The sequence below is a fragment of the Wyeomyia smithii genome, chromosome 3 (genome assembly GCF_029784165.1).
Source record: "Wyeomyia smithii strain HCP4-BCI-WySm-NY-G18 chromosome 3, ASM2978416v1, whole genome shotgun sequence".
NCBI classification, from domain to species: Eukaryota; Metazoa; Arthropoda; class Insecta; order Diptera; family Culicidae; genus Wyeomyia; species Wyeomyia smithii.
Genome location: NC_073696.1, coordinates 102,495,745 through 102,509,988, shown reverse-complemented (window position 1 = coordinate 102,509,988; position 14,244 = coordinate 102,495,745). Strand labels below are relative to the sequence as shown.

At 37.8% G+C, this 14,244-nt stretch overlaps 1 protein-coding gene across 4 annotated transcripts in view; it reads left to right on the top strand.

The window, feature by feature from the left end:
• Positions 1–13,019, top strand: part of LOC129729653 (nuclear receptor-binding protein homolog) — a 128,014-nt gene extending 114,995 nt beyond the window's left edge. For 2 of the 4 annotated variants that reach the window (XM_055688387.1, XM_055688386.1), the window contains exons 4-12: positions 5,999–6,223; positions 6,287–6,417; positions 6,604–6,782; positions 6,884–7,174; positions 9,126–9,255; positions 9,325–9,511; positions 10,167–10,286; positions 10,357–10,579; positions 11,793–13,019. In XM_055688387.1, coding sequence (XP_055544362.1) covers positions 5,999–6,223; positions 6,287–6,417; positions 6,604–6,782; positions 6,884–7,174; positions 9,126–9,255; positions 9,325–9,511; positions 10,167–10,286; positions 10,357–10,579; positions 11,793–12,157 — 1,851 coding nt within the window. In that variant the 3' untranslated portion in view covers positions 12,158–13,019. Of the gene's footprint in view, positions 1–5,998; positions 6,224–6,286; positions 6,418–6,603; positions 6,783–6,883; positions 7,175–9,125; positions 9,256–9,324; positions 9,512–10,166; positions 10,287–10,356; positions 10,580–10,773; positions 11,346–11,792 lie in introns of those variants that run through there. The other 2 variants (XM_055688388.1, XM_055688389.1) reach the window with 2 other exon arrangements.
• The last annotated feature ends 1,225 nt before the right edge of the window (positions 13,020–14,244 follow it).

The window sequence follows — 14,244 nt, the reverse complement described above, 5'->3', positions numbered from 1 at the left end:
CTTCATCCTAGCTTAATAGTGTCTTCGGAGCAATTGTTTGTATGAATGACCCGCATAATTGCAAATTAACAAAAAATATGGAAAGTTTACTATACTAAATATTAAAAAATTAACTTTTTTGTGTTAAGAGATAGAAGAATAGTTCATTGAGCAAAGTTGTAGAAAATTCAAAAACATGAAACTTTGTTGAACAAATGAAAATCCTATCTCTTTTCGGTACAAAGTTATAAAGTACACTACATGGAACTTATTTAAAAGTTAGTTTTTTGTACTTAACTTTTGTTAGTTGCATTCTACACGAAAGTATTGTTCGGAGGAATTGTTACGACACATAAAACTCACATTTTTGCCGAAGACCATATATCTTCAGGACTTTTCCTTACAAAGTTATATAATATTTTAGCTTATTTTTTCGATAACTTCAAGAACGTATAGGTTAAAAAGGGGCAAGTGGAATCATAGTACGGCGAGCATATGTTACAGTAGGTTTTCATATATTAAATATATTAACTTTTTTGTGTTAAGAGATAGAGGAATGGTTTATTCGGCAAATTTTTAGAAAATACAAAAATATGAAACTTTGTTGAACAAACAAAATTTCTATCTTTATTGGGAACAGAGTTACAGAGTATTTCATGTAAAAGTTACTTAAAAGTTAGTTTTTTATATTTAACTTTTGTTAGTTACATTTTACAAGAAAACGTTGTTCTAAAGAAGCATTTGAGCATACAAAACACACGTTTTTGTTGAAGGCCACACATCTCCAGAACTTTTCCTTACAAAGTTATAGCACATTCCAGCATATTTTTTCGATAACTTCAACAACGTATAGAATAAAGATTAGGTGGATTGGGACGGATGTAACTTATAGTAGTTTTGAGCATTTGAGCCAAACTTTGAGAAAAAGAATTGACATCATGATTCCACTTGCCCCTTTTTCCTTTATACGTTCTTAAAGTTATCGAAAAAATATGCTGAAATGTACTATATCTTTGTAAGGCTAAGTCCTGGAGATGTGTGACCTTCAACAAAAACGTGTGTTTTGTATGCCCAAATGCTTCTTTAGAACAACGTTTTCTTGTAAAATGTAACTAACAAAAGTTAAGTACAAAAAACTAACTTTTAAGTAACTTTTACATGAAATACTCTGTAACTCTGTTCCCAATGAAGATAGAAATTTTGTTTGTTCAACAAAGTTTCATATTTTTGTATGTTCTAAAAATTTGCCGAATAAACCATTCCTCTATCTCTTAACACAAAAAAGTTAATATATTTAATATATGAAAACCTACTGTAACATATGCTCGCCGTACTCTAAAATGAGTGGATTGGGACAAATGGAACTTAAAGAAGTTTATAGTACTTCAGCTTAACTTCAAGGAAAAATATTGACATCATGATTCCACTTGCCCCTTTTTAACCTATACGTTCTTGAAGTTATCGAAAAAATAAGCTAAAATATGATGTTACTTTGTAAGGAAAAGTCCTGGAGATATATGGTCTTCGGCAAAAATGTGTGTTTTGTGTGTCCTAATAATTCCTCCGAACTACACTTTCGTGTAAAATGCAACTAACAAAAGTTAAGTACAAAAAACTAACTTTTAAATAAGTTCCATGTAGTGTACTTTATAACTTTGTACCGAAAAGAGATAGGATTTTCATTTGTTCAACAAAGTTTCATATTTTTGAATTTTCTACAACTTTGCTGAATAAAATATTCTTCTATCTCTTAACACAAAAAAGTTAATTTTTTTAGTTTTAGTATAGTAAACTTTTCATATTTTTTGACAATTTGCAATTATGCGGGTCATTCATACAAACAATTGCTCTGAAGATACTATTAAGCTATGATGAAGTTGAAAGGCGCTATGGAATTAAGTTCCACTTTTTGCCTCATTGGACCACTGTGCGCTGGTAGCACTCCTTAGCGTTAACCCTGTATCGGTGGCGTTGTACAAGGTTTTGGAAAACTACTTCCATAAGTGCTAGTTCAAAACACGGAGGAGGGTCAATAGTGCATCTCAATCACCGTTGAAGTTCCACAAGATTCTATCTCGGGTCCGGTGTTGTGGAATGTCATGTATGGCGATGTGTTCAAACTCAAGTTCCCTGTAGAAATTTTTATCGTCGGCTTTGCGGACGGCATAACACAAGATGCCGCGAGTCGACCGAAGACCGAAGGTATAGGCAAAAAACTAGCTCCAGCGTACTATAGGACAGAGGTAACGGCTGTGTTCAACCGTAAATCAAAGCAATAGGCAATGGTCAGAGCCGGAGACTGCACCATTACCTGAAAGCTATCTTTGAAGCCCCAGGGTCGACAATAAACTCATGTTTGGAAACCACATCAACTATGCATGCAAGAGGGTCTCATCGACTATTGCAGCACTACCTCGTATGATGTCGAGTAGCTAAGCGGTGTATGGCGGCAAGCGATAATTTCTTGCCAGCGTCCATACTTAGGTATGGTGAGCAGGTGTAGTCCAATGCTCTAGGTTTTAAGATCTATTGTGGTACACTGGAAAGTACCTACAGGCTCTTGTGCCTGATGGTTGCGAGTGCATATCGTACAGTATCATCCCACGTAATGTGCGTCTTGTCCGATATGATGTCTGTCAGCATTGATATCAAGTAGAACAGAGAATGCTTCGACTATCCTGACAGCAGTGTCGATGACCAGAAGGTCATCCTCGATGTTCCGATGGCAGCAGGAATGGTCCATATCCACGAAGGGTGAATGGACGCACCGACTTATTCCAGAGGTATCCAGTTGCGTCGGGAGGCACAATGGTGAGGTGAACTTCCACCTATTACAAATCCTACCAGGCCATGGTTGCTTCAGACAATATCTACACAGACTGGATCATGCGTGCTCATGCTCACCCGTGTGTCTCCTTTGCGTAGCTGTGGAGAAAACCGCTGAGCATGTCTTTTTCGTATGCCCTAATTTTGTACGTGTGAGGAGCGACATGATGGTAATAAGTGGGCCAGGCACTATCCCGGATAACCTAGTCCGGAGGACGTGCAGAAATGTGTGACCGCCTCGCAGATCGTATTTGAGCTACAACGTATTTAGTGGGTCAACCACCAACACGTCAGTGGTAGCTAACTGCCAGTCTGCAGGTAGTTAGCTAGGAGGCTTCAAGCAAAAAAGCCATTTCCTGATATAATATTCATCCATCATTCCGGGAAGACCAGGGCTGGAGACTGAGTGAGTTTTAGTGGCTCTGGGGCAGGCCGAATAGGTGTCTGAGGGAGTGCATTTCCCAGCATTGAATTAACATTAATGTTTCATCTGTTAAGATGCGCAAAAAGCAATGTCGTTCCGCCTGCCAATATTGCGTGTTACAACTCACTTTCGAGCAAGTTATAACTACGTTCCTTTGATCGGTATAGTTACGTTTGGACGGACTTAATTCACCAAGAGACAGTATTGTAGTATTCTGCATGAAGCAACGGTTTATAGGAAACCTGAGAACGATCCTTAAGTCTTTTTTTTTTTTGACTCCGACTGGCTACTAACATTTAAATCCATATCCACCGGTTTATCATGAAGCTCTTTCTAATCAATTAATGATTTTAGCTTTATACCTGCTCAAGTTCATGCAAAGGTAACTTGCGTAATTTTCAAAATTCACACAATAACCTTTCGTATATATATTTCGTACTCTGATCTGGTCTGGTTTCAAATTACCAATGACACTACACCGAATTACTCTTATATTGCCCCACATATTGTTTTACTTCGCCCTGCTTTTGTTTACTATTTTACTACTACATGATTGGGAAAACGACTTAATGACAGTAGTAAACATAGCTATTATTCAAGATCCCCTCGAAGGCATTACCCCGTGACACCGAGAAAATAGACATTTGGCACTAGGATGCACTTTATAACTAATCTTCTTTTGACAGCCATTCGTGCAATGCTGCCACAAAATTCAGACCGTCCATTATTTGCTCTAATTACTACCGCCGGAAAATGTAACGGGACGTTCAGTTCGCTACCGTGCAAGAAGATAACAAACTAAAAAAAGCTCAATAGACGATCTTCACAGAAACAGCTCTTTCAGCGCGGACATTTTTTTTCTCATTCGGTCGTTCCTGCATACTGTGGCGCCAATGATTGATATGGATCATTTTCCCCGCTGCCAAAATCGGTGAGGGGAAGAAAGGAGCTGTCTCCGCAGCCAAGCTGTTGAGGTGCATGTCTGAATTTAGTGGATTTTTTTGGCCCAGTTACAAGTAGACTGTACTACACTCAGTGTAGAAGTGTAGAGCAGCAACTGTTAAGAAATATTAACTTAAAAAATACCCGGGGAAAATTACCAAAAATTTGAGTCAGTCATAAAGTCGGCGAATTTTACCTATTTAGCTTTTAAACCACCTAACTCTTGCATTAAATTAAAATCTGCAAACATGCTCCTAACTGTCAACATTCTTCAACCACTCTAAAGGTTTTCCATACAACAGATTCACCCCCTTTGTAGAACGCAGGCACATCAAACGTAGCGCGACTGCTGATGTAACGGGTTGAGTTACTGTGCCGAGCTTCTCCTGAAAAGAATATTCACATTTCTTTGAGTAACATAGCATGGAGAAAGTGGGTGACTGAGTAAAGGCATCCTAATAAAAAAAGAGAGTTGAAAACGGTAATCTGCGCTGGTACACATCGTAAGTAGCAATTATGCTCAGTGCTGAGAATATTCACTGTCATGATATTCGAAAGCAGCGATTTTCAGCCGTCTTTATATTGATAATCATACTACTCATGCGACCGTTGATACTCATGATACCAAACAACCGATGAACACCGACAAGATAAACTTTAACACTCGTGTTGATATTTTGATCGTCAAAAATGAATATCATATCAAAATAGTGAAAATCAAAATTAACCTTATTCGACCATTTATACTGTACTGGGCAGTGTACAGCGTCTGAACAGATTTGTACTACTTGGATTGATAATCACCGAAGCTGCTTTGAATATCATTACGAGGCCTTTGATATTCATTCCACTGTTCTGTCATTGAATATGAGAAACGATATTCACGCATCGTCGCAATGAACATAGGTTACTGAGTTGCATCAGAGAATAAATGTACTGACACTGAGATTAATTCAGTTCATCTACTCATGAATAAACATTGATATTCTAAGGCACTGATTATGCTCACTAAACGTAGTTTATTGAATTCCTCTGTAAAGAGGAAAAATGCGGTTTCGCCAGTTTTGCATAACGATTCCAATTTCCTGTGGAATCTTTGTGATGGATCAACCTTTTTTCATCAAAGAATTGCGCTGAACGCTTTATAATGATTATAATTTAAACATATCTATCAAGACTGCTCTTTTCACTCCATGTTTTCATTTATTTCGCATTCAGCTTTTCCAGCGTCAATCAAAATATATTTGACTAACTTACTAAAGTGTCATCCACATATTACCTAAGCATTTTTGCGGTATTTTCGACCTACACTCTTCCCTTAGTGAGATTTCTCATTACTACCCTCTCCCACTCAAACCTTTTGTATTTAAAATTGATTGAAAAAACGAGCTCATTCAAAAGAAACATTTTATCAAATTGGTTGTGACTGCCGATGAGGCGCAAAAAGCAACACAAATTGTAATTTATGCTCTGCTTTCAAATGTTATGACATAAGAGAATATCTTTCAATAAAAAGGAATTTATGTGATTTGAATTTACACCAATTGTTTACAGATAATCATGCGACCCCATTTATTCGTATTCGACGCAAAAACTTAGTACTTTAGTTTGATTGAGTAATTAGCAATATCCATAGAATTATTTTTTTTATTGAAAAATTCGCGAATACCTTATTCTATATTAAAAATAACTTAAAACATATTTTTGAATTTAAATAGCAGTTCATCGAGATTTATCCACAAAACTCCTCTTAGCAAGCAAATCCATGATTAGATAATGACATCTTTCTTCAAAACTAATCAACTTTTTTCCATTTTCCCATTGCAGGTCGAACAACGAGATGTTCCTGGCATCGATTGTGCACATCTGGCGATGGACACCGAGGAAGGTGTCGAAGTTGTCTGGAACGAAGTACAGTTTTCCGAGAGGAAGAATTTCAAATCTCAAGAAGAAAAAATACAATTAGTATTCGAAAACCTAACTCAGTTAGAGCATCCAAATATAGTCAAGTTTCATCGTTATTGGACGGATACCCATAACGATAAACCTAGGGTAAGCTTGTCACTTAATATTTAGTAAATCTCCAAATCCGTTTACCGGTTGTGTATCTTACAGGTAATATTCATAACGGAATACATGTCCTCTGGTTCTCTGAAGCAGTTTCTCAAGCGTACCAAGAAGAACGTTAAGAAACTACCACTGCAAGCATGGAAGCGGTGGTGTACTCAAATTTTATCAGCACTTAGGTGAATTCCTACACCATAACCAGTCACACAGTGGAATAGAGTCTGGCCTGAATACTATTACGAGTAGTAGATTATTTCATAGCGTACAATCGAATCCAGGCCATTCTTATTGCCACTGTGCGACATACCTTCTGCCCTCATCTGACTTCTTTCTTCTTTTTACTGTTTGACATCGTTTTTCTGCAGTTATTTGCATTCCTGTTCGCCGCCAGTAATTCACGGCAACTTAACCTGTGATACAATATTTATTCAACATAATGGTCTAGTTAAAATTGGTAGTGTAGCTCCAGATGCCATTCATCATCATGTAAAAACGTGTAGGGAAAATATGAAAAATATGCATTTTTTAGCTCCAGAGTATGGACGTAAGTTATGTTACTCACTTTGTCTAAACTTCCTCCAATTAAAGCAAATGTTAGAAAGAGTGCACTTTTTTTTTCTTTTCTAATACATACTTGTTCAACAGCAGCCGCATCTACGACCGCCATCGATATCTACTCGTTTGGCATTTGCGCGCTGGAGATGGCGGCACTGGAAATCCAAGGAAACGGAGATTCGGGTACGCTAGTCACAGAAGAGCAAATCAAACGCACTGTCGAAAGTCTTGAAGATGCCCAGCAGAAAGACTTCATCATCAAGTGCCTCAGTCATGACCCTGCCAAAAGGCCTACCGCTAGGGAATTACTATTTCACCCGCTGCTGTTCGAGGTGCATCCGCTAAAGCTGCTTGCCGCCCACTGTCTTGTAAACACCTCATGTGAGTTGACAAGAATTCCATTTTACGAGCTTATTTTATTTTTGTCATTTGACTTACAATCTAAGTTTAGTAAAGCGGGCAATGTATGTAGTTTTGCGAGGCGAAAATGAACGGGAATAGAAGGTGTGACTATAGGCTTAGAAAAAATTTTCCCTCGTTCAGACGGGACTCGAACCCGCAATCTGCGTTGTGTCCGTGGCTAAAACACCTTGCCGGAGACAACGGAGATTGCGAGTTCGAGTCTCGTCTGGACGAGGGAAAAAAATTTCTAAGCCTATAGTCACAGCTTCTATTCCCGTTCATTTTCGCCTCGCAAAACTACATACATTGCCCGCTTTACTAAACTAAGAATTACATTCTAGAATGTAGGGGTACTGAGGGTAAGCCCGGCACTGAGGGTAAGACCGTCACCCCTAGGATTTAACTAGAAAACGCTAATTAACTGTGTTTTGGAATATGTGAAGTGTTGGTATTTAATATTTTAGATATTTTAAGATACATCGAAGCCACCGTGAAACGTCAAACGTCAAAATAATAGACAAACACAATTTTTCGTGAGTGGAACTTAAGCTTTTATTCATTTGAAAAGACTAAAATGATTTTTCGTTGCTCTACAATTTATTGCCTGTGTTGTTAGCAACCACAGGAATTCGATCTGAGATAAATTGAAGCGATAAATTTGTAGAAATACTCTTTTTAAAAAAATGTGTGCTGTCGGGGTAACACCGTCACCCAGTGAGTGGGGTAAGCCCGACATGGTCTGAGGCTAGTTGGATGTTACTGACACATATTTCTCATCTATTAACGATGTCTCGCTGCTAAATAAATTAATTAATTGACTCAGAACCATGCGCTCAAGTACTTCTGTGATTTATGAATGATTCCAAGGGTTATTAGAGGTGTCAAATGTACTGAATCAAGTCACAGAACTGACCGCTTTCCCGATGGTATTTGGAATATGTTCCAGTTTGGTCAATAAGATCCTGGCTTCGATTAAACTAATTAATTATATGATTTAAACTGCCACATGATAGGCTTGACGAGTATCAATTTCTTTCATTGTTTATACATAATGTTTACCGGAACTTGTTCCGGCAATCTCCCCAGAACCAGCTAATCGACAACAACCAAATTCAACAGTAACATACAGAAATGTAAGATCTCTCATTTGGCGGTTTCCGGATTCAAATTGGGTCAGTTAATTCAAGTAAATTTATGAATAAACTTAGGTGCCGGTGTTACCCCCAAGGGGTGCCGGTTTCACCCGCACTGGTTGCTAAACGTCGTTTTTATCTTGGTTTCAAAATTTCACTATTCCTTGTAAAACAACAGTTTGAAAGTACTGAAAGCTTTCATATCTTGCAGAAAACAACCTGGGCAATGATTCTGTGAAAGAAATATAACAATATTTGCCATCAAGTGCTACTAAAGAATCATTTTCCTTAGGAAGCCGGGCTTACCCCCCGTACCCCTACAATTAAAACTATTTTTATGATTTCATTAACCATGAATTGATATATCAAGAGAAATTAATGAAAAATATTAATGAACCAGAAACTACATAGAACAATTAGTAACAATTACAACTGCCATTTAGAACCAACAACTAGGAAATACATGTCACCTTGTTTATAATTACCAGTTCCGTAAAAGTAGGAATTACAAACATGAGCAATAATAACGCTCATATTACCTTCATCAATATTAATCGCTTTACTGTACTTTTTCTCCCTATCTATCTACGCACTTTGATGTTTCCTTTCCTCTGTTGATCGGAAAATTGAATCTTACTGCACACACTCGATCAACTGCTGTTATGCCGATCCTTGTTCACACACAAACCTGTCGGTGACCGGGGCGAGTGCGCTTATCAATCGTTGCCATCGCGTTTCTTCTACACGTGCCATCATACCTTGCCGATTCCGAAAAAAAAACATAAACAAAATTGCAGCGAACTACGACGAGATGCTGCAGAAGCTGAACAAATCGGACATCGTGTACGCCGAGGTGCGACAAATCGAGTTCCATCTGGGTGATGTCACCGGAACGGAAAAGCTGGAGAAGTTTGTAGAAGATGTAAAGTAAGTAACTCTGTGCATTCTGACCGTCATTTTGGATCGATACTAAACTTTTTTTTTCACTCGCTTCAGATATGGCATTTATCCACTGACTGCCTTTTCGGCACAAAAACCACCCGCTTCCCGACCGCGAGCAATATCGCCCGAGACTGCAGAATCGGTGAAATCCGCCACGCCAGAGCCGTTAGATATTGAAACTAGGAGAGTTGTGAATATGATATGTAGTGTTAAGCCGCGAGAAGAAAATTGTGAATTATTTGTAAGTATTACTTACCTGTCTTACCTGCCTTTCTGAGCTATTTTTCGCGACGCTCAATAAGTGATGCTATATCGCTGCCTCGTAGAGGTTCATTCAAATTAAGCAGCTTACTCTAATTGAGGTGCTGTGAAACCGCAACACTCGATTATTCATGGAGCATTAGCAAATTTTAATATTTGCCCAACCGAAATTATTTTGTTCAACATCGAACCGGCGAAAATCCGTGGAACTTCCTTTCAAAGCATTATTATTAAAAAAATGTATGTTTCAAAACCCACATTTCAAATTGTTCTTCTCGAAGAAAAATGAAACAAGTTTCGCGGAAATTAAACAAATGGTATGACGATCTATTTTTTTCAAAATGGGACTTTCATACTTTTCGCAATTGAAATACGTTACGGTATCATGAGGTGAAGCGTTTTGATATTGATAAAATTTCAATGAATGCTATCGTTGCTTCTATCATCCCGACCGAAATATTATTTATAATTATAAATTAAATGAAAAGTAATAATTGAGTTTATGGTGTAATCGAAAATAACACTTGAAAAATATACCATCTGCGAATTACTAATTTTATCAGTTATAATCCAACAGTAAAGCTTCTCGTATCTGTGAAACAATAACGGTTCTATTTTCTGAATCTACTTTACAGATGACAATACTATTAAGAATGGAGGATAAGATGAACCGACAGTTAACATGTCCTATTTCACCGGATGATTCAGCCGTCGCGCTTTCCCATGAACTGGTACACCTTGGGTTTATTCATGAGGTAGGTTGATCGGCGCTAACTCTGGTTACTGTGTGGTAAAATCTCCTTCGTTCTGAATCCCCTCTTTCAGACGGATCGTGAGAAGCTAGCCACCATGATAGAGGATACACTGCGAAACAAACAGCAACAACTACTAGGGGCGGCAGCAAAAATGCAATCGGCCGCAGCCCAGGCCGGTGAGCGCTTGGTGTCCTCCGATGGGGGCTGCAGCAGTGGCATATCCGGGTCGGACTCGGTTACGTCGTCCTCCGCCAGCAATCACCTCCACCATCATGTTCCTGTAAATTCGGCCAGTTAGTAACCCTTACTTCTTCTACCCCACATAATGACTCTGTTGTCTTCTCACGTAGTTTGTTCGTGTATCTTGGGTCATGTTTATTTTTTTTATAATATTCGTTGTCAATGTCCGTTGAGCATCTGATCCCTCTTTGTACTTTGTTTATGTTTTATTTTTATCGGTTTCTGTGTTCCTGTATGATTATTCCAGTTGTGTTCTAACTGACTTGGCTCAACAACTCCTGCCCCGCATATTCACAAAAAAACAGCACATAGTCCATGCTAATACCTGCTAGGTAACCTACTCACGCTGTGATGCTGCGCACCCAAAACCAGTGATTGAGAACATGCAGCACAATACCGAACGGTATAACGATCATATATCCACAATTTAACCATGGAGTTTAACCCACATGCTAATACGATGATGTCGGTTGGGTGGTGCAACGCTACGGGCATTTGTAGCTGTAGTTTCTTTATTGCGAAAAGAAAAACTTATTTATTCAGCTGCTATTGCGCAAAACCAGAATCATATAGAAGTCCCTGATTACTGAACGCGACCGAAAGTTTTGTGTGAGAATAAGCTTAACGTATCTTATTGGCAATAGTTTAGAACAACTGTGCATATCAGAGTGAGCAGAGAATGCATTGTAAGAGAAGCATAAATACTTCTGTTTGATACAATGAAATACAGCAACTGCAACGAGACAGTGAAAAAGGATAGACGCAAAAGAAAGACATGCAATAAAAATATACGCGAATATATTTATATTTTTTTTAAAATTGCAATTCTTTTCATTACTGTTCGAATTTTTGTTCACCTTCGTTATGTGTCTTTTTGTTTGGGCTCTGGATTTGATTTGTGTATTTTCGTTGATTTTCTGCGTTATCTATGAGTTTTAGCAAAAACAACAGGTTTTATCGTAGATCGGTTGCATGATATTTCAGCGTTTACTGTTTTTTATATAATGTAGAAGCGACAATAGAATAAACTGTGAATTACATATTACTGGTCCCTATAAAGATTTTAAACCGTACGTCGAAAAGAAGAAAAGAAATAAACACGGCTCTAAATAAAAGCATTGTTAACATAATTTGTTCTATATTTCTATGATGCACAATGAAGTATACAATTTGTTGAAGTTATATATGAATCTATGTTTAATCAGTAACATTAAATCTTAGTACTAATATGCTCCATTTTATCAAATCTTCATCATCGTTCTGCAGGTTACGATCGTGGGTGGAAAGTAGCAGATTCGGAAGCACTACTGGTTACTATGCCAGTTATCATGGAAACGTCCGGAATCAGTGTAAATAGCTTAGATGCGGCGCTTTTTGCCAGTTTGGATGATGCTGAGGAGGCTTGCGAGCAGCAGGACGAAGAGCTCGAAGCGCTGGAAGCGGCCAGTAGAGCAGCAGGGGACGATGATCAGTACGACCCTGAACCCACATTGAACTACGATGACAGTGATGTCGCCACAATGAAGGCGACGATGCATCGACAGTCCCTAACCTCCACTAGAACTTCCATTATCCCGGAAGGCGAGCTGTGTCGTAGCGAGACGATCGAATCGTACGAGGCTACCGATTAAAAACAAACGCTGGATATAGTCGTCTCTGTTAGAGAGCACTCCTACCAAGTAAGCATTAATTTCTATTTTGTACATTAATAAAATGAGACAAAAGGATATCGAACGAATTGCTATGTAATTACATAAAAAATAATTTAATGGAATAATCCACTGAGATACGTACACTTAATCATGCCATTGATGCAAGAAATAGACAACAGGAAATGAAAATGATCTTCATTGTTTATTTGTCTAAACAATAAAAATGGCGCAGAATAGAATGCTTCTGTAATTTTGTTTATTGTGCTTTAAATTTATTTTTGTGAATTTGTAACAGGAATAAACCGAAAATAAAACCGCGTAGGAAATGGTAAAATAAAACAAAGGAAAGTGAAAACCTCTCTAATCAATCATCATAGTCAATCGTCTCAGTTGGATCAGCAAAGAATTTACTCTCGTGTAGTTATAATGATAAAGTCTAATCAAGTCATCGTCAGTATAACACGAAAATACAGTGCAGCCATTTTTAACATACGAAAATAGCGAAAACGAACACTAGAGAAAACAAAACCCATATAAGACTCAAAAATAAGATAAAACGCTGAAAAGCAAACTGTTTTAAACCGGAACCCCCCATTACAACCTAACCGGACAGAGCAGTGTAAAGCCAACCTCCAGGTGCTTGTATGCTGAACCGAACTAGCAAATAGCACGGAAAGGTAGAACAGTAAATATTTAAAAAAAGTCATTTACCTATAAAAATGAAAACAAAACGAAAAAATCAGCTTGCTTGCGAGCAGTCACAACAAAACGCGTGAATACAAAAAAGGCAAATAAAGAGTGCATCAAAAAGGCGAACAAAAATGTCTGTGATTTAGAATTCCGCTCAAGCGATCTTTCCAGTATTCATTAATTATATAGGGAAAAAATATCGTTTCACAAGCTAAAGAGACTAAAACGCCCGAAAAATATTTGTCCAGTCTTGTTTGTGTCTTGATACGAATGTCGCGAGCACGTGTTGATGATAACAAAATAGTGTCTCCGGCAAAGTTGTAGATAATAACTTTTTCTTTCAAAAAAAAACAATTTTTCTTTTGTTTTTATTTCTCTGAACAATGTTTAGTTCATATTTCGTAGTTTTCATAGAAAAAAGTTTGAGAATATTTTATTGAACGTCTTATAGCGAATTTCTTTATTACACTGTGTGCGGGCAAAACTGCCGAGGAATAATGAAACGTCATCGCCATTTAAGACGCAAGTAATAAAGAGATGCTAGATAATTGTTTACGAACTTAGCACGTGCGGTGGTGGGTTGAAGCTGACAAATTTTACAGTGCGCTTCGGGCAGCACGGCAGGTCAAAACTGGGTCAAAATCGAGCGAATAAAAAAAGGGTTTTGACAGCAGTTAGTGCGCTTCCAGGTCAAAACGAGGTGAGCTGGTGGAATAAAGAAATTCGCTATTAGTAGAATGATATAAGAAATCAGAAAAAGAAGGATTATATGTTCTCATTAAACTCTACTAAACATGAGAAGTAAATATTAAAAAAAAAATATTACAAGTCCGTGCAGATACGTATTTCAGTTGCTACATACAACCATCATCAGTGGACTAAAATTTGTCTTCAATTTGTACATTCACTACAATTCAGCCTCTATCCTTCCTTAAATATCGGGGTTGGACAGACTCGGCTTCAACTGACCCACCATCTACCGCAAAATGAAAATGAAAATGAGGTTGTCCGACTTTAATATAATAAAGTGTCGAAGGATTTTCCCCAGAATGAACCATTCTCCAGAATACCAAATCCCAGAATATACTTTTTACCAGAATTCTAAACCCCTGAAAGTACTAGTTACCAGAAAACCGTTTTCCAGAATGCACCAATGCCCAGAAAACTATTCTCCAACATCATCGTAACCAGAAAAAAAAACATTAGTATTCAGTTATTATATTGTTAACATTCCAAATTATTTGACATTTTTAACTAACACTTGCGTATCTGACCCCTCCAGAGCCGAAAATATGAAAATTCTTTTACCTGCTATTCTGCAAGATCTAAACCGAATTTGATCGAACCCTTTTCAAAGGATCACAAATGTATCATAG